The sequence below is a fragment of the Ylistrum balloti genome, unplaced genomic scaffold (genome assembly GCF_031769215.1).
Source record: "Ylistrum balloti isolate Yb309-2 unplaced genomic scaffold, AGI_CSIRO_Ybal_v1 Utg369716, whole genome shotgun sequence".
Taxonomy (NCBI): domain Eukaryota; kingdom Metazoa; phylum Mollusca; class Bivalvia; order Pectinida; family Pectinidae; genus Ylistrum; species Ylistrum balloti.
In genome coordinates, this window is record NW_026781939.1 from 661890 (window position 1) to 687840 (window position 25951).

The 25951-nt window shown below is 33.1% G+C and overlaps 2 protein-coding genes across 2 annotated transcripts in view; both read right to left on the minus strand.

The window, feature by feature from the left end:
* Window positions 1-5850: 5850 nt before the first annotated feature.
* LOC132565353 (uncharacterized) lies at window positions 5851-6609 on the minus strand. Its single transcript, XM_060229998.1, has one exon. It carries the CDS (start codon window positions 6607-6609, stop codon window positions 5851-5853), a length of 759 nt encoding a protein of 252 aa, XP_060085981.1.
* A 5399-nt stretch (window positions 6610-12008) lies between these two features.
* The window catches only part of LOC132565343 (orexin receptor type 2-like), a 61128-nt gene continuing 47185 nt past the window's right edge, over window positions 12009-25951 (minus strand). Inside the window, exons 3-5 of the mRNA XM_060229991.1 lie at window positions 17431-17572; window positions 13467-13585; window positions 12009-12211 (exon numbers count right to left, since the gene is read on the minus strand). Of these exons, the coding sequence (XP_060085974.1) occupies window positions 12009-12211; window positions 13467-13585; window positions 17431-17572 (464 nt within the window). The remainder of the gene's footprint in view (window positions 12212-13466; window positions 13586-17430; window positions 17573-25951) is intronic.

The window sequence follows — 25951 nt, forward strand, 5'->3', positions numbered from 1 at the left end:
TATGCATTATGAAGGATCATGGTCATCACAATACTGTTGATCTATTCTTAGTAATTATACTTCTGTTAATTCGTGTACGGGTTACAGTTAAAAAGTTTAAATGGGAAGTAATAATTTCGAGCAGGTTGTACTTTCTTCTGTGATTTACTACTGTAGTACTAAGTTTTTACTTTGTATTTACATATTCATGCAGGTATAAAATGATTGATTTATATTAATTAATTTGCTACATAATGATTATACGTTCATTGGTATACAAATATCAGACAAAAACTACATTTGAGCCCAGCGTTTCTGTCACAGCTTTTGCTTAAGTTTCAACCAGCAATTACAGTCACTAGAATATGGTTCCCAGTACGAAATCCTGTATGTAGCCTAATCAATTCCTGATATTTTTGGTGCCGAAAAATAAAATTAGAACTGATGGAATTCGGATCAAATGTCAACTCTTTAATCTCACAGAAACACATCATTCTCTTGCAGAATCCTGAAAGCACTCTGATTGTTACTAATCAAATGAATAATCTTGAGCGCTAAGGCAACATTGAATTTCAATCATGTAAAATATAAAAAAAATATATAAAGTAAGAGTACACAGATCCGATTCTTTTTTCTTTAAATGTTTTATATCTTTTTATTTTTTCAAGCATTTTTAAAAAAAATGTATTACAATGTCCTGGGACACACTCGCGCAGACATACTTATTCTTTCTCACTCATACAGATCCTCACAACACATCCACACAACCATCCTCGTCTTCATCATCATCATCATCATCATCATCATCATCATCATCATCATCATCATCATCGACGTCGTCGTCGTCGTTCTCGTCGGCGGCGGCGTTAATCGCCACCATTATCATCATCACCATCATCATCATACACAGGCACAATCATTATCATAAACAGGCATCATCATCATCATCATCATCATCATCATCATCATCATCATCATCATCATCTTCATTATAGTCATGATCATCATTTTCACCATCATCTTGAGACATCATCATCATCATCATCATCATCATCATCATCATCATCATCATCATCATCATCATCATCGTCAACAAATCATTCAACATCATTTTCATCATGAGCCATCATCCTCATCTTAATCATCATCATCATCATCACTTTCAGGCAGGGGCCATCATCCTCGATGTCACAATCATCCTTAGGAATTTTCATCACCACCATCATTGATAGTGCTCTTTACTTCTTCATCTCCACGGTTATTTGGCATTAACACCATGTCACTCACATCCTTAAGATACAAAAAAATTATCATTGTCATTCATAAACTCACCCAGCTTCACATTCATCTTTATTTACAGTTAATACCGTCATTGTCATCATTTCATCACTAGCAAACATAATCATGCAGTATTCTCATCATATTGAGATAACTATTGACATCTATATACAATAATAGATCCTCATCCTCACACACACATACACATCCTTTCATACAGAGAGAGAGAGAGAGAGAGAGAGAGAGAGAGAGAGAGAGAGAGAGAGAGAGAGAGAGAGAGAGAGAGAGAGAGGAAAGGGACGAGATTTGTTGTGCCATGTCAACCAAAAATCAGGATGTTTAGAAACATACAAAAACCCTAGTTCGCTTTTCTGTCAGGAGTTGGGTGTTGTCTGTAATAGTTTATCCCATTTTTACCAACTATTGTGAAATTTTACCATATTTTCATTTCCGTTGTCCATGTAAGTATATTTTTGAATGTTGTAGTTATCTATAATGATAGATTTTAAAGCTTGTACTGATAAAATTTGCTGTAAACACCTTGTTCTGTAGATGTATTGCTTTATAACAAGTAATACAAGATTATCAGTTTTGTAATATATATTTTTGTTATTTCTAAAGCCAAATATGAGAGTTTCTTTATTGAAAGTAAAAGGAATGAACATAGCATCAAGCAAAAATTCAAAATTCTGAAAAAAAGATTATACTTCTTTGCACTCCCATAGCAGATGTACTATTGTTTCTGATTCTGTTTTACAGAAAAAGCAATGTGGACTATTAGTTAAACCAATTTTAAATAAATATGAATTTGTGGTTAATATGTGTTGATTTATTCTATATTGAAGCCACTGAAGTTTAGAACTTTTAGTAGCTTGGAAAGGGATTATAAATATTCTTTTCCAAGTTTCTTCATCTAATTCAAATACGTCATTCCATTTTTTCCAGTAGATGTATTTTTGTTTAAAGAAAGTATGTTATAGAAGTCTTTCGAGCCCTTAATATTTATTTTTTCAAATCTCCAAATTAGTGGGTATTAATGGGTAAGACAGATGTTCATTTTCTAACTGTTTCTGGGCAATGTAGTCCTTAATAGAATTTATTATGCCATGATATGTAATGAAGTTAGTATTAACATTATACTTATTTTTAAATCTTGAAAAGTATAAAATGTACTGAAGTTTGGCAATTTTATTAGATCATTGATTATAGCTACTCCCTTTTTTGTACCATTCTTTATAGAACACCATTTTTAGCATTTACTGTTAATTTCTTATTAAACCATAACGGAGATTTTAATATTGATACACACTTGTTTATCAAAGTCTGTTCTTTCCGTTTAAGATATCCCCATGATTTGATGGTCTTTCCAAAATTGGTTTTTACATTTCATTTCACATTCTCCTATGTATCCTGATCCACAGTTAGCTAAAATGTCTATATCAATGCTTCTGCCAAGGATATGTTGCCATTTACTTGATTTAGTGTATAACCGTCTGATCCATGTTAATTTTAGTGCCCTGCTGAAAGAAAGTATAACTATCATTTTCAGACCCCCTTCTCTATAATCTTTTATGATAGCGTCCCTTTTCACTTTGTCTACCTTACTGTTCCAATGAAAGCTATAGCGTTCTGAGTTAAACTTTTTAATAAATGATAGGTCAGGGTTTGGCAGAGCAATGGTTAAATTGAGAAATCAACAGTGATTTTATTACATGTATTTTACGAATTGGAGTAAGCATTCTTTTATTCCGATTATTTAAGATTTAAGTCTGACTAATTTCTTATCAAATTTTATTTTGATAATTTTGTCTATATGGAAATCAATACCTAAAATAGTATTTTTTTTTTGTTTTTCCAAGTTCCATTCGGGACAAAATTTTACCTAACTATATTTCATACTTCCTATCCAAATTACTTCTGTCTTACTTTTATTTATTTTTAACCTAGATATATCTGCAAATTGTTTTAATTCTTCGAGTGTCGCTCTTAAGGAATTTCTGGATCCATCAAGTATAACAGATGTATCATCAGCATATTAAGATAATAGTATGGGAGTGTCTTCTATACTGATCCCCCTAATATCAGCATTATTTCTTATTCGAATCGCTAGCAATTCAGCACATAAAATAAATAAATGCGGAGAAATGGTGTCGCCTTTTCGGCATCCACGTTTAATACCGAAAAATGATGATAAAATTCCCCCCTGATTAACAGATGAATTTGAACCATTTTCAAAAATATGAACCCTGTTCCTTATATCATTTCCAAAGTTAAAAAATTCAAGCGCTTTATCTATAAAATTCCAACTCACCGAATCAAAGACTTTTTCAAAATTTACATTAAGTAACATACCAGGAATATCATTTTCGTCTGCATATTGCATCATGTCATATATAATTCTCGTATTTTCCCCTATATATCTACCTGAGATAAAACCAGACTGATTTATAGTAATGAGTTTGTCAAGGACTTTTCTTATTCTATTTGCAATTGTACCTGAAGCAATTTCATAAGTTGTATTCAAATATTGTCTTGGATTATCTCCCTTTGGTAAACATGTTATGATTCCTTGTTTTTGAGTTATAGATAATAAGAAAGCCATATTGAATTGACCTTACGACAAAATTGCCTATCTGTTTCCAAAAACATTAAAAAAATTCAACTGTAAAACCGTTAGAACCTGGACTTTTATTATTTTTCATGTTTTTTACAGTATGAGATGCCTCTTTAAAAGTAATATTACCCTCTAATTTGGCTGTTTCTACAGGATTTAATTTTGGTATATTATCATTGTTAAGGTATTCATTTAAGTTTATGTCATGTAATTTATTGTCTTCTGAATACAACTTTTCATAAAATTGTTTTACTTCGTTTAAGATTTCTTCTTGTTTTCTAATGATTTCTCCATCTTCCTTTTCTATAACTGGAATCATGTTTGCAACAAAATTTCTATTCTCTAGATTGAAGAAATATCTTGTTGGTTTTTCCCTTTCTTCTATCCATTTCACTTTAGACCTCAGAATTCTACCTTTAAGCTTATCCTTTCTTATTGATTATAATTCTTTTTGACAAACTTCTGGTTCTTCAAAATTAACAACATCTTGTGCTTTTCTCTTTTTTATTTTTTGTCTTAGATCTTGCTCTAGATTATTCCTCTCTTTTTTCTTATAAGAAGCATATGAAATGGGTTTCCCCCTAATTTCAAATAAAAGAGTTTCTAAGAAGAGTTGATCATTTATTGTAAATTGTATATCTTGGTTTGAAATATTATCTAAACTATCAAGGTTATACATTGGTACAGCATATTGGATTTTAGCATCTATAATATGTTTTTTTTTGATAATCCAAATCATGAAGTAGATAATTATTAAACTTCCATATGCCTTTGCCTTTCTTAAAATCATTGAATTTTATTGTTACATATTGAATAGAATGATAAGATCGATATCCTGGGTCAATATCAGTTTTTTGTATGCAAGATAACATTCTCAGAAACTAGAAAATATTCTAATCTTGCCTGTTTTACTGTACTAGTTCTCCTCCATGTACATATTTTACTGCTTGGGTGTTGTTCTGAATATATATCGACAAGCCCTAGTTCATTTATTATTTCGCTAACTCTTTCTCTTGCTTTGGGATTGTTAACTTGTTTATAACTATGACAATCTAAATTTGGGTTCAAGACCAAATTAAAATCTCCACAGATGATAAATGAGTCGTTATTGAAATCGAGAATGGTGTCTAAAACTTTATCATAAAAACTGGGTGTATATGAATTTGGTCCATATATAGTTGCAAGCGTAAATCTCCTTTAATAACATGAGTGTCTTGTATGCAATACATGTTAAAATTCATATTTCTTAAATAAGTAAATACATCCTTACCTCTATCACCCAACCCCTGACAGTTAGCGGTTAGTATTCTGACTCCTTCCATACAGTATAGGGTATGTATACAACATTGCTGACACTGCTTACCTGTCTAATAAATGTAGCTATCTGGCACAAAAGTAAAGATGAGGTAAAAGGAAAAGAGGAATATGTGGTATTTAAAGAAAGGAGTAGACAGAAGTAAAACATCATGTGAAATGCGTCAATATTGATAGCGACCAGCATTCATGGCACGATACCGGAAGTCTTGTGACGTCGTTGTAAATAGAAACCAAATCTCGGTACAGTTTCCGGAATTTAGTAATACAAAGTATTTATTGCGTTTTAAAAATCACATTATGCATTTTTAAGCTGTCTGAAAAAGCAATCGTCCCGTTACAGTGTAATTGTGTTTAGACTACCATAATACAATAGTGATCATGTTACAAGTGTAAACTATATGTGTTGATATGAAATAATATGTATGGTTGACTTACCTCTGCACAGAAAACGCAGGCATAAATAGAATATCCTCCAGGGGAAGGAAAGCACATTCAAGGAATAAAGAAAAATAGGAGACACTTTCACTCGAGACATCAGCACATATTTTAAAAAGCGAGCCACTACGAATATCTTGACGTAGGTCGAAATGGCATTAAACCACTAAAAGTCACAACCGACCAGCAAAACAGTGTTCTGCATTTCGCTAAAGTTATTTTTTCGATTAGTTGAAATTAGCGTCATTCTCGAGATACTGCTTTGTGAGCCTAGTATCATGGAAAAGTCTTCTTCTACTTCTTCTTCCGTTCTTCAAAACAACAAAAAGTTTTCCGTCGATGCTGTAAGAATTCTGAACACATTCCATCCGAAAAGCTTCACTAAGTTTCTGTTGGTTGATTTTTGTCAAGTCCTCCCATACAGTGAATCCAGATCCTTTTAGTGTCCTCCGAGTCCTGATGATCTCATGCTTCTTTCGTCCATGTGTGCATTTAACAATGACGGGTCTCTTTCTTTCGGGGTTAAATCTTCCCAGTCTGTGGGCGATGTCAATATCCTCCGGGCTTAGGAGTACTTTCAGCTGTGAGTTAGCAAAGTCAACTACTTTCTTAACACAGTCTTCCACAGATTCTTTAGGTGAATGATCATGGAGACCAGCGATCCGAACAGAGTTCTTTCGACCTTGCTGTTCTAGGTCGTTTAACTGGTTTTCCAAGTTGCTTACGAGGACTTCGGATTCCGTTTCTCTCTGTTCTAGTACACTAACTCTCTCCTTCAAATCTTCATTTTCTGTCTCTAATGTACTTATCCTCCATTTAAGAGAGTTAATAAATTCTCCGTTTTCTCTGTGGATTTCTGTTTGCAGTTCTTCTTTCAGCTTCGTGATTAAAGACTCCATATACTCTCTTGTAACAGAATTCTCAAGTTTCTGCGATAGTTTTTTCAGTTTGTCGGAAACGGTCACAGATTTTCTAGTAGGTTCCATAATGGAAGACATTTACCAAGTATATCCACTGTCCAAACAGAAAGTCGCCGTGAGTGGTGGTCACTACCCGTAGTATTAGTCCATTGTCATATCAAAATCGTCCCAAAAGTGCCATTTTCTGGTACCGATGATGCAGAAAAGATAGGTATGGGATGACAGTACCTTCTTACACACTTATGCTCAAAATCAGACGATAATACAGCACAAGATTGACAAAATTTGCAAATTTTGTCGGAGCGTTGTTTTCACTTGCTACTACAGGTGAGCGTGACGTCACGTACCATGATTCTTGATATAAAAATAGGGAAACAATTTACAAATTGATATGCAGATTGTAGTATATTATAGTATTAAGAAAGATATTCTGTGAGTATACTGGAGTAGATAAAAGAATACATTATATTTTGTGGAATGATAAATGTATCAATTGGAAGACACTGATGTCCCCAACTTTCTGAAAATAAATTCAATTTTTAGCATTTAGTTTCATTATTCATATTATTGCGTCATTCACGATTTACTATATCAGTACTATAACAAGCTGTCGAGTGGTTCTATGTTCGAGACATGCTTACGATATGATGATTCCTGTCAATTTGTATCATATGAACGATACCGTGATTATGCTTTAATGTTTTTGCCTGATATAAGTCAGTGTGATTTATATCTATTCTAGTTTTTCCAATTATACAATTCACCATCTTCGACTGTGAGGTTGAAATGCCACATTTATTTTCATGACATCTGTAAGATTTCTTTTACCAACATTTGAAACTTTTTCAACAAAATAAGTGCAAGACCCTGAACCTGCTGTTATTAATGTCATGCTGTCATTAATTTTATTGCGACTAGTTAAGAAGCAAGATCATGGAACAAAGACCGAATACATAGATCTACATGTTAATCCGCTTAAGACTTTACCATTAATGTTTTTAGCACTGAACAAACTTAACAATTGTATTTTGTAAGTTTAAAAATGCCTGCAGCAGAACTGATTTGTTTGTATTTCTTGTGCTATTTTCACCATTTAAACTGGACACTTAAGCACGATACAAGCAAACGTAATATCAATTTGTTGCCACCGGGGCGTATCCTTGACATTTTCTCTCTTTTCATAGACATTCCCATATTCGGAATCATGCACTCGACAGAATGAAAGCCAATGCATGTCAGATACTCACATCTATTGTGTCTTCCTTGGGGCTTTCTTTGAAAAAACTATAAGAAAGATATAGACATGTAACGCGATCTTACTTAAAACTGAAATTCATTGATAAAGGAGCAAACCTTGTACACCAGAGTGTTTACCTGCTAAGTCCTGTTATATTATGATTTCGGTGTTGTCACCCGACAGAATAAAAAAATTATAACACAGGATTTTATGGGATACAGGTTAATTGAAAATATGAGGTCGTCATAGATTATTCGTTGTGAAATATTTCTCAATATATCCCTTCTTTGTGGGGTATGAAGCCGGACGTGTTTGATGCTGGCTAGTTTGCCTGTTGACTCAGTTGCTGTGAACTTTATTCTTACTTATACTTGTGCAGGAGTCTCTAGTTGAATCTTTCTTTTTTTTCATATTTTACTTTACTTTTATCAAGTTTGAGTTATGGTCATGTATTTTTTGACCAGTTCATATTTTCTTGTTGGTTTTTATTCATTTTTACCCTAGTTTGATTTAGTCTAAGATTTTGATGATTTATTTCGCATGTCGGTGTTTCCTTGTCTTTTGGTACCTGTATAAGATATATCGGGTATATCAAAATGAAATAAAAACCATTTTTAACCATAAATATGCTTTATTGGACTCCATATACAACATGTAAAATCAACACCATCAGATTTCTTGTTAAAACACCAAGAAATCACAAAAAGATCAAGAAACAGTTTTACAAATGTGATTTGTTGCTTAATTATAATAACAATAACCCATGCACATTTCACGAAACTGAAAAATTTGTTTTGATATAACTACTACAAATTCATGAAAGTGAAATGCCGACTTGAAAAAAAACCCGTGCACTTTTCACGATACTCTGGTATCAACTTCAATAAATCCCATTCACATTTCATGGAATGATTCTTCTACATACAAGAGAAAATTGAATTTAATGTATTCAATACTATATACAACGATTGTCAAAATGCAGAAATCAAAACTTAAAATTTGGATAAATGCAACAGAAATGAAGACATATTCTATTTTACTGATAAAACTATCACATATCGCTTTTTACAGAAGTATGTACCAAACCAGTGTATCTGTCAATGTACATGTAATATCAAAGACTAATTTGTGCTAGTTATACCTATATCATATTTGTATCGTTTTTAAAGTAGCGTAAACAATGCCATGTCATTACACAAAAATGACAAGCATACTGCTAAGATGGAATTTGCAATAATATAAACTTGTCAATTGTATATAATACATCATGAACATACTGACATATGAATGTTACGTTAGTATTGATGTTATACTCTTATAAATCTGAAAACGTCATTTCTTTCTTTGTGAGAAATTATCTAAAATAATATTGTTATACAAAACTTTACGTTATCCTCTGTAAACACGTATTTGACATGTTTGATGCTCGTTAGTTTATCTGTTGGTACCGTTGTTGTATACAATGTTCTCATTTGTGAACGTGACATTACTCACTTGGATTGACCATTATTTATATGCCGGGCGTCGTTGATGAAACAAAAGACGCTTTCTCTTCTGGAACAGCTCGTTTGATTCTTCTTTTGCTTTTCAGAAGTTTCCGTGTAGATCTTTCTGTTGTTCACATTTTACCCTTCTTTTATGAAATTTAAATTTGGATTTTGATTATGTTGACCTGTTGATATTTTCTTGTTGTGTTTTATTTATTGGCACTTGCATGCAATGCAGCACAAACCGCTGTGTTGACCTGATGACGTTTTGATTAATCATCGTGTACCCAGATAACGTTATGGTTAATTTTCATCAAATCAGATAACGTTACGGTCAATTTTTGTTCAATCAAATGCTTAAAACCAATGAAACTACTATCGTTTATAAGTGTGTAAATGAGCTTGCACATAGGAGAATTTTGAACATTGGTTATCTGCCGCGGTTTACACTAATTGCGCTTAAAGAAATGAGTTGTAGTGAACGCATGGCAGTATTAATCATTAATTAGGATAATTTAAAACAGTATGCGCAATCGTTTAGATACGTGACGTAATGTTGATTACTAAGTGTTGTCGATCGAGCGGATCAATCAGTTTATGGAGAGAACTGTTTCCGGTTATGTTTTTTTTTATTTCCTTAAGTAGAACTATCCAGTTATAAATGTAACATTTTATATAGAATACAATATATATCATATTCAACCATAATTTCATCTATATAATCATGCATAAAAAAAACAGAAAAAAAAACCACTACAAATGGCATGAAAAATCCTCAAAACTGTTATTGTGGTAGAATTTGGTCTATCTATTGATTAATTGACCATCAGTAGAAAGATATTGACTTTTATATTTATATGTTCAGTTTGAGAAGGGTCAGTACTCGACCGTATTACTATATGATTTATGATACAAATGTATCTTTTTCCTGATACGATTTAAATCAAACAACATGTGTTTAATGGAATTACAGGATATTTGCTAAAAACAACCGTAACACTTGTTATATTTCTCTGTTATACATATTGGTACTAGTGACGACATCGTCAACGGGAATTCAGATGCTATATAAACATGTTATCAATCAAATTTGTCATGTTGCATATTGATCAATTAAACCGTACCAAATGTCATAAAATGTGAAAAATTGAAAAATGTTCAGTTGAAATATCTGGGAATACGTGTTGTGAGATTCTTATTATATCAATTTATAATCTAAGCATGAACGCGAAAATCGGCGATTTACCATTGTTTCAAAACAATTAGGCTCACTATATCATAGTAAACAGAATGCCGTTTTGATAACAGAACACGTTGCCCTATAACAATTACCAACTTGAGCCCAAAATAAAAACTTGTCAGTCTCGTGTTAAAACCAAACTTTGTGCTGTAATCGCCAGAGGATATATAAAAACAAGCATACTTTCATCCCCTAATTGTATGGTGACGACTACGTTATCTCAAAACAATAAATATGAGGCGTAGTGACAAAACCAGGGAGTCATAAACAAGCGTTGGTATGGAAACCCCATTAGTGGAATACATTGGCAATAACGAAGACGATCAGAGGGGGAAATGATGAAACTTTATTTACATAGTGAAGGGTCGCAACCATTAAAAAACAGACATTTATGGAGAATGCTTTACCTGTTTCCGATAATTTTTCTTGGTAACGTGTCATCCCCAACCAGAGGACAGCAAATTGTTGTTTCAGAACTTGAATATTCACAATTTACTAACAAAGTATTATCATCAATGTTCAATCGCCTTACACAATATATTATGAGAGTGTAAATCGTTCTTACATACCTCAATATTACCAGACAATAATTTTAACACCAATTAACTACTTAGATGATTATAGCACAAACAAACTCGACTAACAGAAGCTGAAGTAAGCTCCTCCACAAATAGCGTAACGATTTTTTATATACATCTCTGTACAAGACAAGAATGAAATCTTTAACAATGAACTTCTCACATACACAAAATCTACACCGGTAGTGGCAACCGACGTATACGTGTGAATTCTGACTTGGAAACAAGGAACATTGAATTCAAAGTCATGTTTAAAGACGACCATCGTTGTGAAATGTTTTGATATTATGTAATCCAGTACAATATATGTTGTTGTAAATCTTTTACAGGTAAGTGAATCAGTGATTGATCACTTCCCAGCGGCAAATAATCAATATTTTGAAACCAAACACCAGAAAGAAAGGAAGTTCATGTCTAACGCAGCCGTTTAAAACATAGACTTCTACAGCGAGGGGTTACTAGACAATACCAAGCGAACTCACGAGACTGCCGAGAAGGGCTTTTACACTACACTAAATAGCACCGATGCATTGTTTGTCTGTCACGAATGTAATACCGACGCTTCATCTACTACTTAAAATTTTTCTCTAACATTGAATACTGTTAACAATTCTGTTGTTCTGTACACAATCAATAAGTATCATGTCACAAATTAAAATGTAATATGAAATTTTAAATGTCATAAGTTATATCACAAAAATGATTCATGTTATCAATTACTGACAAACTCTATCGGCATATTACGTCATAACTGATTCCACAGTTTACGACGATATGTCAGAAATAGAATTACAGAAACAATTTTTTGAGGTCAGCTTATATGTAATTCTCCAATATGTAACGTTAAATGATAAACAACATATATCTGATATTGGTCATTGTCCTACTACATGAAATGATATTAAACATTAAAATGTTCAATTTCACCACGCATCTGTTTCACTTTTATCATGAAAGTTTGACAATGTAATCTGCTCTGTCTGACTATAGTTGCGACCCACGAAATGTTGAGTGGTGGTGGAATTAGAATAGATTGACATTGTCGGCTGACCACGTCCCCGGATTCTCCTCTTTTGTTGCAGCATGCCACAGCTGATTGCCATGCGGAATTCTTTTCTAAACTTTGCTGAAAAGACAAACAATCAAGCCATATGGTATATTTATATCTCCAACACGTAATCCTCTTTTTTAATCTTTCCAAGCTTTCAATGTTGATAAGAAAAACAATTAAATTGAATTGTATAGTTATGCTCCTCATGCGTTTTCCTTAATTTCAGACGAACACATGTACATGTAAAGTAACCTTGATCTATTGAAGGAATGTAGTTACTGATATTGCTTACAAATTCTCAGATCTGAAAGACATAACACTCAAACAATATTATCGCCTAGCTAGCGTATAATTGGAAAGTAAAACTACGCATACACAACGCATACACAGAGGTTGTATAACTTTGTTTCTAGTTTCAATTGTGTTTACTTTTAATTTCAAGAGAAACAAATCAAAAGTTATTGCCGTTTTCCTTCCTTGATGTAATTTTAACAGCATTTACATTAAATCCTATCGCTTAATTAGGGAACACCAACGCATTCCTTTTTTTAAGCGTTAAATTACAGTTACACTTATGTAAAGATACAGCACCGTATATGTCAACAATGATGTAATCAAAATCTGATTGACGACCATTCCGACAACGTACACGAGTGAATGTATGTTTAATTAATTCTCAGAGATTTTCGGATGCCATCCGAATAATACTCTCAATTTATTCACTGCAAACGATGCTTTCACTGTTAAAATATCTTTGTACAGATACAGTATATTCAAAGGAAATTATCCTCAACGCGAAACGATCAATAATATCTTCATCTAAATGTTATAATTACTACGCATAATTACAAAAATATCAAAGTAACTGTTTATTTGATATATCTAACAAAAAGGTTTAGTGTTCTGTTCAGACAGGTGGCAGAGATTTAAAACTGGCTACTCTAAAACAGTTACATGTGCAATATTTAAATATACAAAGTATAGTTGCATGATAGCGTTAGGTAACAAAAATACATTTTGACAACGTCACGAAATGCTTTCACGCGCTTTTAAATGGTTTTCCTCCTCGTTCTATCTACAATTGTAACTATGACTTGGGTTGTCAACCGACATCTAGGCATAAGATCATGTCCAATTGATGTTGATAAGTTGGTCCAGTCGTTTGATATTAGTCTCCTATCAATTTTTACTAGTTTTGTAAATATTTCATCACGTTACCATTTATATCAAAACATCTACGTTAAAAATGAATTTAAAGATGTTTAAAACGGATGTATTAAAATTTACTAGAAACTACATGGAGATCCAATTCCTTTTTAAACATACTTACCACTCATGAAGTTATAAATGACGGGATTGATGGAGCTGTTGAAGTACGGTAACCAGTGAGATATGAGCGCCATCACTAGTACAAAATTGGTTGGCAATTTGAGTAGCACTCCCGTATACCTGCGAAAATGACATTACATTTCATTTAAGTAAAATAACAATAAGTTACGTTTTGATGCCGTTTGTGTAGAGATTCGGTTCTAGTTTCTACGAAATATTAGAAGCAAAATCTGTGGCACACTGTCGACCTGATTACAACAATGTCATGAAAAAGATATTGTTAATACATCAATAACATAAAGCATTGTCAGAGATGGGTACATCATTTTCAGACAAAAGATAATTTACTGGTTCATTCTTCCATCGTGATGCCGGAAATTTACCGGACAGACGATTGTCTTTAAATATCAAATTATACAACGGTAAGTCTCGTTAAGACAAGAGGAGCGGGATGATTAATAATGATCCATTTTTCTTTAATTGCAAAAGTATGGTAGGTATACTTAAAGATATCATTATTTAGAAGTCTTTACGTAAGTTTACCGTTTAAGTATGTGCAATGCAGTTGATGTTAGTAACTTCTACAAAGCGGTTATCATAAATTAGTATTGATATGAAATCTTGAGCCTTTGTAAGACACAAAACGTCAGCAAAATATGTAGCCATTTGATGCCTTTTAGCTATACGATAAGGATAGCTTTCATTTGAAAGAAACAAAATGAACTCGTGCAGACCCACAAACCATACTTACAGTGTGAGGAACACACGATATGTTTATGAAGATACGAACAAAATCGACAATTAAAGTAAGGTGAATTATTTAAGTGAACCGCAATGTGTATAGCTAATGTATTTGTAACGACCACAAGTTACTTGTATCGTACGAAACACACATAGTAAGGTGGATAAAAGCTCTTAAGGCAGACCTCATCACTGTCCATAGACATCAATACGGATTCAACAATGTTGATGTATAAGGTCATGCTCACGGCAAGGTCTTTGATTTACTTTGCTGTGTAAAATAGTCTGTCATCGAAATTGAATTTTATTTTGAAAATCCTTTCGTATTGTAGAATGTTTTGAATACAGACAGAAACAGACATCCGTCAGACATGTCGAGAGCATGATAATAACGCAGGAAAGTGCGCTACCGTTTGGTGATAAAGAAGGCAAGCATAGCCAATGAATAGAAAAAACGATTTAAACTTAATAATCTAAAAGCCTTAAAACCATTAAGTCTCGTAAAGCTGCCTAAGGCACGGCTGTTCGTACACTAAATGTAAGTTAAAAAGTGCATTGTAGGGGCTTTAAATCTAACCACTCCAGTAGTATGGCAAGGATCATAAAATTGACAGTACATCATCAGTTAATCTAAACGTAACGCAAATCGACTGCAATACAACGTAAGAATAAAAATTGATATGAAGCTCGAATGACCTTCACCTGTTATTCATCTTCTATTGATTAAATGCATTTGCTAAATTTTCTTGTGCAAAAGCAAATGTCATCACCACATTGTCTTTAGCTGATACACAGGTTCTGCTCCTACATAAATAATATTCTCACTAAAAAGAAATTTGCAAGTTCTGCGTGTTTACGGCGATTTTAAATTTGACTCTAGGTCTACCTAAAATTGTAGGTGAGAACCTTGTGTCTTGCATGTGAAGAAATCAATCTATTGATGATCTGCTTAGTTCAGAAACACATCACTTTCTGAAAATATAATTATCTCTATGATTAAGTGGTACAGTCATTTTTGTTTAATCTATCTCCCCCTAAAATTCAATTGAATGCTATTTACTTTTGTGTATTATGTACATTATTTCAAATAGTAGCATTTTTGTCGAATTCGCTACAGCCAATGTGCGTATATTAAAAAGGTCAAATCATTGAACAAAATTCACGAAAATCATATGGTTGTGATGAACAAATATGTGCTCCTCTAACACGAATATAAGGACAGTTTTCTAGTTATGCGAACACCTATCAAATTTACCAAGTTTGGACAATATCAGCAGGACTAGTTTTAATGCAAATTGACAAATCTTTAGCAGTTGAATAACTAACAATAATGATAAAAAATAAGCAGCTTTTACCAATTTGACCTTCAAAGAAAATAGTTTGACCTTCAAATAGGTGTTTTTAAAGTAATATCAAGATAATATATACTTCAAAAGTACTAGTATTTTCTATCTTATCCAACTTAAGTACTCATCACCATAAGTGTCCTGATGGTAGTTCTCTCCATTCTGTAACAGGAAGTCATTATTAACAAAAACAAAAATAATGAAATAAAATCTTTGGAATTTTAACGGGCGATGGACGACTCAGTTCTATAATAAAAGTTGCGTCAGAAAGTAATATGTCTCTAGTGTGTAGTATCATCACACGCAGAATACCTTACGACGAGGGGAAACAACTAAAATGCTGTGCTGGTTGCCGTCATTAATATTTTGATAAAGAAAAATGTTCTGCACTTCTGCCGTTTCTTTTTGTTTAAAGTCAACGTGTTACCAACTAAACAGACTCAATGCGATTTACGTCTTTAGCACGTCATTGTTTATTTATCCAATCGAAATAAGTAAGACGCTGAGGCAGGCGTGACCATCACTGATGCATATTTCATTATGTTATTCGATAAAAACGCAATACTTCCGATTCTACTCACAGTTGGTTTCAGAAAGAAAGGATGCAAGGGGTCATATTTGGCAATGTTATGGTCATCACCGCTATGACATATTTATTTGTAAAATGTCTCTTTTTTTACAACAGTAACCTACCGATCGACCTGCCCGAATCGATTTCGCAGGGACGCTGCCTATTTAGTATTAATCGTTAGCAGCTGTTGCGCCCAGACAAGGGGTAAAGGTACCAAAACCTGTTTGTTTCACCCACGTTTACGTTTCCGAGATGTGTTATCGCCAGCTGTTACTTAGACTTATCAGAATAAATCATTATGCTGTTGCAAATGTTGCCGTGTTTAGCGTTAAGCTATTTTATAAATCTTTGTTGCTAATACTTGTGTTAAATTGAATTGCCACAAAGAGCATACCGTGACAAAATATATATGTGTTAATACATTTCTCTATAGTATTGCCTACAAGCAAAACTGGAAAACCACATTTCAGACACTACTCAATCCAAAATACACTGTACTCAAATCGATTGAATGAAACAGCTTCCTCTCTATAAATACGGAAAACAGTTTGATTTTTTTCTGTTTGTACATTTGACGAAAAAAAAGTAACATTCTGGACGTTGTCTAAATGAAATAAGAATATTTATGTACTATTTTTCATAATCATGGACTGTCATGTCAAATATAATTCTTCTTATGTAATTACATAATTATTGTAATGTTAAGGAAACATCAGTCTTTTCTTTGGGATCACATGATTCTAAGGACAGTGCAGAGATCCTTCCAACAGTCGTTATAAACGATAATTACTTTATCACGTCCACGTACATGGCATATCTTACGCGTTATCATTTTTTCTGATGTGATGTATAACTTGTTAACAAATATACAACGTTGTCTCTAATCATCACAACTGTACAAACAAGCTGTTGCAAATAAAGTGCGTTTAAAGCAATCAATACCTATGAATATAACATTAGTGACAAATAGTTGAACATAATTCGAAACATAATGCATTTCAGTATTACCAGGAAGCTATTACTAAGATGTCAGAACAGTGTTAGTGCCATTCTTCATAGTAAGTATAACCACCAACATGAAATTAGGTCATTTGAATTCCATATCATATACTGCTTCTGATAATTCATCAAATTTTCTCTTTAAGAATGACACGTTTCATGTCATTCTGAATATTAGTTCTATCCACTTTAATAGATATGAAACCCCCAAACGAACATAAACACATCTACTGGCACATGGGAGGCGCCCGATAATATATGATATCGTCTTTCTGACCACAATACAGACTGATGTATTATAAATTTACCTGAAAATATTTAGAAGATGAACTGGGAAATATGAGACGGCGAAAATGATGACAATTGTGATGAGCATCTTGGCGGCTTTCTTTCTAGATTCCAGTTGTTCATCTGCTTTATTCATCTTACTGTTCATCATTGGTTTTCGAGCTAAAACGAAAACGGAATATATTTTTGGATGGAAAGTAAATAATTGTTCGCTGACGCCAGTAAACGTCTGTTCGCTTCAGTCTGTTATAATAATAGCAGTGTATCGGTGCCGATGTACCTGGCGATCGAGTGTTAAATCCATCAAAGTATAAAGCCATACAGTTCATTTACCAACGGTCACTTATGTTTTGGGTTGTAACTACACGATAAAAATGTTAAAGGAGGTATATGCCTGTTGCAGCCATCGCCAATGACAAGATATAATTAAGAAAATGCCTGTTCTAAATGTTTTAAGTGAAATATGACCGGCACAAGATTTGGAAATGAAAGGAAGACGCAATTATACAATTTGATTGGTTTGTTTGTGGAACACAACAGCTTTGCAGAATATATAAAATGAGTCTTCAGAGTAATATAATATGTTTGTTTGTGTCAATTGATTATTAAACCATTAAACATATATAATATTCTCAACGCTGTTAAAATATTTGGCATACATCAATGGAAAATTGTTAAGTGATGAGCATGGGAATAGAACCTACACATGGTACTGATATTAGATACATTTGAGATGACAACATAATAGAAATTCTAAGAAATATCAATTTCTAACAACTTTTTTGTAAAATAGACTTATTTACGTAATATATATTCCGTTTTGTTTATCGTTGTTTAAAACACGTAAGTCCGGCATTTCATTCATTTTGTACATAACCAACTTAACAGGCGCTGTAAACTGGAACTGGTTACAGATAAAGAATTACGACACTTATTTATTTTTCTTCGTCGGTGACTACGTCGAAGGCATCAAACTATCTTATCTCTGCAATATAATTTTGTCAATTGATACAGAAATAGTTTTAGCTAACTTGTAATAGACAATAGTTATCTATATTATATTGTTAACAGCATCGTTTGAAAAGATGGATAATTGGAATATTTTGTTTATTCAAGACAGAAAAAGTGATTGTCATTCCAATTCGATTAAAATCTACTTAAATAATTTATCTACATACCACTTCATATGAACGTGCGACATTTAAAACGCTGAAAATCTTGACAGCTTAATAAGAAATAAGTACATTTTTTTTATTTTAATCATCGTAAAACTGTGTTGAAGTAATGGAATTCTAAATCTGCTTTATTTCTCTTATCCAGTGGTCAATCAATATATAATTTGCATGATTGATATTCTTGGAAAGACTGGTAAAGCTAGGGAAAGTTTGGTACCCGAAGGATAGCAGTTGTAGCAACTGGTTTCATGCAAATCCAAACGACATTATGAAGTATAAAAAAAAATTCACGGGAAATATATGCACGTTTGTTATAAAGGACGAGAAGTGCCAATGTGTGCCAAGTATAAGAGTCGACTACATGTACATTATAATGAAGCATCTGATATCTTCGTTACCTAATGACTACTTACTAGCTAGGAAGCGGCATTAATATCACAAATGGCAATTAATTTAAGATACGTGTATATCAATTTCATTCCGTACCGATCAAAACTCCATTTGCACTTTATTTTGTTTTTGGAGGTTAGAGCTTGCATGGTTTTAAAGTTTAATAAAACGCTTTCACTGAAGTCATACGGTCAGACAATTGTTAATAAACGGGCAGTTTCAGGACGTCGCAGGATTGGTTAGTCGAGGAAAGTCGGAGTTCTTGGAGAAAAACACCGACTTGCAGCCATTACCTTGCGATTGCCCCATGTAAGCCGTGATCCATAGGTAGGGACAAGTGAATATTGGCAGATTGCTGAGAATTAATGTATATAAGGTATATCATTACATTGATTTCTACAACGCATGCACAATTGCAACAAACCTCTGCATTAGATAGACGGGCATTTGACAATTACTGGGTTTCAAAAATACAGGTCGATGAAAATCATGGGAAGTTTTACGGTCATCATAGCGATCTATGAGAAATATTCTATTTCATTGTTCGATATGGACGTGTTTGATGCTCGTTGATTTGCCTATTATTCTTGTATCTTTTCAGGGGTGTTCGTGTGTATCTTTCTTGTGATTATATTTTACTCTGCCCCTAGTTTTAGTTTTAATTTGAGTTTGGATTATGATAAGGTGACATGTTGGAATGTTTTTTTTTGTTGTTGTTGTTTTTTGGGTTTTTTTTGTAAATAATTTTACAAAAATATGTCTAGTCCTTTTAGGAAGCCTAAATACTCTAAGGGATCAACTTTGTGCATATAATTCGATAAGAATAAGACAGACCTACATCGGTCGATAAAATAACAATGATAAGAGAAGATATCCATTACCCTTTAAACGCTTGTCTTTTAATGTTTGAAGAAATTGAAAGACATAGATACGTGTGGATTTTCTGCACTCATGTTAAAATGATTGAAAAACAATCTTAAACTTTGATTGCAGGGCTATGACAAATCTGTGAAAAAATATTTAACACTTAGAGCTTACTACGCAGTTATCGCAAATATGGCTGAGTAGTTTAAAAGCAAGTGTATAGATAACTTAATACAAGTCATTTTTGTTAGGAAGTTTCATCGATAAACTTGCAAGGCTTACACATATCGCAATATCACAAGTTATAGAAAGTTGCCTTGTATCCAAATCCGATGAGTCTAAAGCACTTTCGTTTGTTATTTAATTGACTTGACATACCATTAAGAATCGACAATCGTCGCTATTCAAGTCAGGTGAAAACGTACATAGCACTGTGATTGTTCACATGATCGCTTTGTTATGAAATGACGTTATGTACTTACATGTTGAACGGTGAGATGTTGGAGACCATATATAAGAAGCGATGATGACTTTTATATATGAATGTCCATTTTCTACATATTTGCTTGGATATCGATCTTGTGTTAAAACAGTTTAAGATCCGCTTCCATTTGATATGTGATTTAATGAAACTCATCACGAATTTTTCACTTCAGATCAGATCACCAATAGTTCCCTCGCCACAAAGAAAAGTTCTGAGGCTAGTTTCATAAATTCTCACATCAAATGGAAACTCATAATCCTTATTACGCTATCGTTAAATAAGTGATACTGCGATTTTCACTTAGGACCAATGATGTTCATACCTTGTTAAAGAAATTTGGTTAATAACAAGTACAATAATATTAAAATGCATTCGAATCGGCACTGAAATTATATTAAAGCCAGCTAAACGCATTTGCGGCAAAATTAAGCATAACAAATCTAATAGCGGTAAGGACATATCAGAGTTACCATGTACGCTAGTCATTCTGTAAGTTGCAAGCTATGCTATATTCAAACATTTTCCCTAAAGACAGATTTTAGAACACAGAGTAACGTTTGTTTATTTAGGCATTTCAACAAGCAAGGCCATTGGTGCTACTTACAAAGGACGGCTATAGTTTTAGGGAGATGTTGACACCAACAAAATAGGCGGGTGTTGATCGACTCATCACTTAGCAATTCCCTAAGCCTAACAGATATACCAACTCGTACATTAACACATCGTTATTCAAGGCATTACGTAACACAGCAGGGGAGCTTATTAGTGAAAATGTTTCCAAGGTCAAAGACATAAGTTCCTCAGTACAGGTGGGCACAGCTTGATTAATGAAAGTTTAGTTTTGTAGTTAATGCATTTTGCTTTGCATTTTTAACTTTAAGTATACTTCATAGGTATATTATCTTAAAGTTATGTAATCATTCTGAAAGAGCAGCAGTAGGTTGCATCAGTTAACAAACAAAATCGGGAATCAATAATTATCACGAAAGCGATTTGCAAAGTCTTACAGAACATCTCCAAGATGTAAGAAAAATGGATGTAAGATACATGGTAAGATTTCGAAACAAATATTGCAGTACAAAGACTGAAAAGTCATTATCACACATGGGCAATCTGTAGTAATTGATAAGTCTAAAACAAAACAATACTATTAGTAAATTGAAAACTTTTCGCGATGTCGATTAGTTATCTCATTAATTAACCTGTCTTTCTGGTGAACAGTAGTCTGTCCTTAGCAACACTGACATGACATATACAGAACGAACAGCTGTATGATGCAGTTTAATTTATTGTTTGGCACTACTTTATCATACACTAAATTGGTATTTAAAATTGGAAGTATATTTTGTACAATAATCAGGATATACTGCTGGCTGCCTTTCAGGCTCCAACGTTTGACATAACCTGTTCAGAATATACACGTGAACTTGACGTCCTTCCAAGATTATCTGGTGTATGAAAATACCTGTACAATAGTTGTACCTAGTTCAGCTTTTGAAATGAAAAGGCACTCTTCACTAGCGTTTTTGTAAAATCTATGTTACAATTTATTGTTTGGTATATGAAAATACTTGTGAAATAGCTGCACATAGCTCTACTTTTGAATTAAAAGGCACACTTCACTAGTGTTTTTTTTAATCTGTAAGATTTTAAAGTTTTCTTTACATTCAGCTAATAAAACCCTGCTTAGAACTAACAAGAAAACCATTATGAAATTGAAATTATGTGAAAAATATTAAATAAAATGCAGAAATCTCATGACTATGAAATTCTATTGATAGTAGAAATTGTTCTTTCTATTTTTTCTCACTTTCATCTGTTTCGGGTTTTATGAAGGATTCATATGTTGATAGACAAAGGAAATAATTCGGAAACTCATCCCTCTGACAGTGTCAGCAATTTTTCATTTAATTTCAAGAAATTGATTTTGCCTGTAATCAAATATGCTAGACTGTATCGGATACAACTATTTCTCAAGACTAGATAAGGAAAACTTGAACCACTTTATCGTAAACGATAGATTCTCTCGATGGAATGCAACCCAATTGTTGGTTTTTCATCAGATATGTTTTAAAGACATAGCTTTTGCATTAAAACGAATAGGAATATTGGGTTAAATCATAGCAGTTGGCTTTTTTATGATTACGTCTGTAAAATTGAAGCAAAGGTGAATCCATGTAAAATAGTTATCGAAGACTTAAACGCGTAGTGTACTTTGAAAGTTAACCGTATAAATCAGAAAATAGATAAAACACAGAATTTAGAACCGTAAAATTGAATAGAAAAAAGCTCGATATAATATAAAAGAGAATCCACACATACCAGATGCCATAATAACTAGCTGAAACATGGATCAAACTACGAGTGAATCAAACCGCTGGCGCTGTCCGCAGGATGAATTTGTGGTTGACATGAAAATATATTTGACCTAAATACATCACAGAAGATAGAGGTCTCACTGGTCACTATATGCATGCGTGTGTGATTGTGAGTTGCGTAAAGCTAGATGACGACGAGTTATCGATAACATAAAAGAAGAATGTATCTTAAGAATTTTGTTATGTATATTGCATGCTTAATAGAAGGATCAAAGACTTAATCCACAATGCTTTATGTGACATATTGCATATAACTCTAAAGTTGATAGCCATTCCAATTAATATTGATATTAATATCCTTTTCAAAGTAATCTACTTCGTGATATCCTGATACAAACACTTTGATCCTTAATGATAATTGGTATTTAAAATTTTATAAAATGCCTTTGGAAAATCATATTAATACGGCGTTTAAGAACAACATGTACACATATGTTCAATCTCAGAAATTCATTGCCGTATTGATAAAATGCAAAAGTGCAATGTCAACAGCAATGTTGTATTTTGAACTCATTATTGACAATACAATTGCCAGCACAGTATTTTTCAAACATTCCTGTAGTTTGTTCTTTCAGAGATATATCTTAATGGAATCATAGTTCATGAAGTGTAAGCACATTGATAAGATTGGTTTCTGGACCGCGAAATTACAAGTTGATAATGCATGGTCAGTTATCAAAATCTAGTGTTCATGAACAAATATTAGAGGGACTCAATGTGGAGGCACTTTATATGCTAATATTATCACAGATACACATTTTATGAATGAATAGTTCCAGACCGATGTTTGTGAAGATGTCAGCTTCACAGACTGAGTTAGAAACGAAATCTTACCATCTTCTAGCTTCTCCTCTTTGTCATAATATTCGTATTCATATGCAAAACGTTTTGTTGGGTTTGTTTTACTTAAAATTTTATGATACGACTAAAGGCGCCTTACTATTTCAGCCATCAGATGTCAAAATATGTGACATGGGCAATTTTTTGGCAAGAATGTTTCTGTGGAAATGAAAGGCAGTAACCGCACAACATTTCAGATACAAGGGACGTATCGATTTTTGTATGTCTGTAATAAACAATATTCAATGTCATGTGGATCACCCAGTGCAAGATTGAATTATGTAGGTTAACAGTGCTCTCTGCAATAGTTATTAGTAAAGAATAAATAAAGAAATGAATAAATAAATGAAAAATAGGTGGGTTCCAATTATTGCCATTCTACAACCCTCTTGCCCTTTTTATTCTTACTTGAAGAGTTTAACTGTTTAATAATATCCATTTTGATGGTGAGCCACCAACTTCGCTTAGCCCATAACACTGACGCCATAAGGGTTACGCACCGGAAGGAAGTGTATCTTAAAGCATATTTCTTTCTGGTTAGTTCATTTACTAACTTTTGCCGTACACATGAAATATTATTTAATTTGTGTTTTGTATTGAAATGTTAGCACGTTTTCTCCATTAGATTCAACATTCAATCATATCATTAATAGTCTTGTTAAAACAAATACAGGTAAACGTTTTCGAACTATCGAATTTGATAATTGGAATTTCCCGCTTTTCAATTATTCATTTTAATTCATTATTTTATTGTGTGTACATAATAATGCATGCTGCTGTTCATTTGAACTATTACGTATAATTCAAGCTTGTCATTATAAGGTGACGTCATGCATGCAATCATCATTATGTAACTCTTTGACAGGAATAAAAAGGTAAACAGAATAATTATCAGGAAACCTTTGTTGTCCATACACACTATTATTATAACGTTCATTTCTGTAGAAAATACACTGAACGTAATGTAAGTACATTTGACATCGAAAATTCCCCCAAGAACTTGGCGTTTGGTATATCTCTTATTCAAATTGTGTATAATTAGACTCTTTGCTATTATCAACCTAAACCATTCCTCTGATCTCAGTTTAACGATTTCTCATTGCGTTGCATTCCCTTGGGCGATGTGGAACAAATTATATCTATCCTTTCGGTCTAGGATAATTTCTTATGTCCATTAAATATAACAATAATATCGCTACACCAACTTACTCAAAGCCTTATCAATTAAGAATAAACGCATAGAGTTAATTCACTTTAGTTTTAAATGTCTATAAATGTTTAACGAAAGGAGTAATATTGCTAGAAGGTTTACATATCTTTAGCCAAAGTAGATAAGGTCTAGCGTCCGTTATTTCCACAAATATATCACATTTTGTATTCAATACAATACACACATGAGACGGAAGCGATAAACACACATATATATATAAAATAAATCAATATATATACATATTTTTTCAGCGATGAAGACTTTTCTCCGATGGTATGATATCCCTACAAATCAGACACAGAAATGGTTTTCAAATTGTCACCGATAAACGGTAATTATAAGAATGAGATAGAACAACAGAAAGACAGACTGTTACATCCCAACACCCGACTGAAATGGAAACAACTCTAGGGTGAAGAACAAGGTTTTCGCTTTACTTAAACACAAAAGTGACATATTTAAGATAACAAGATGAAGTCGGTATGATATGCATGTAACACAGAGTCATTTCTGTACAGCTCTGAAGCCTCAGCATTTTTCACTTGTTACCTTTTCCTCGCAAACTGATTCGAACACGAGGCGTAATATGATACAATGATGACTTGGTGATACTGTACCAGATCAAACTTGTATCGGATGGAGCATTTGCTAGCAAGGGTTAAACAGAGCCCGTGTATCGAGTTACAAAGGATTAGATAACCTAATCAACACAATATTACTATAGTTATTCCGATTTCTTACGATATGAGAAATACAGATACATTTTCCGGACAAAACGAGTGATCGGTGGAGAGTGATGCTACACATTTCATAATTGCTGTCACATAAATATTTTGACTTAACAACGATGTATGGTAACGTTTCGTAATGTGATGAAACTAAATGACGAGGTTGTATAAGTAAATGACTATCAAATCCAATAAAAAAAGATCGGTAAAAATACGAGATAGGATATAAGATTATTCGGGATGTATACATTTCCATAGACATATTAGAAAGTTCATTCCTATGTACGAGTAGCACACATATTTAAACAAAGCGTGGTCAGACGGACTACATATTTTACTTAATGCATATGTATACCACTACGGGGTTCCTCGTTTGGATGCGAAACAAGTATAGGTTTATAAATCTGACCTAGCCAGCGACCCATTCAGATATCTTTTACGTATATCACAACTGTTAGTAATTTTATTATCA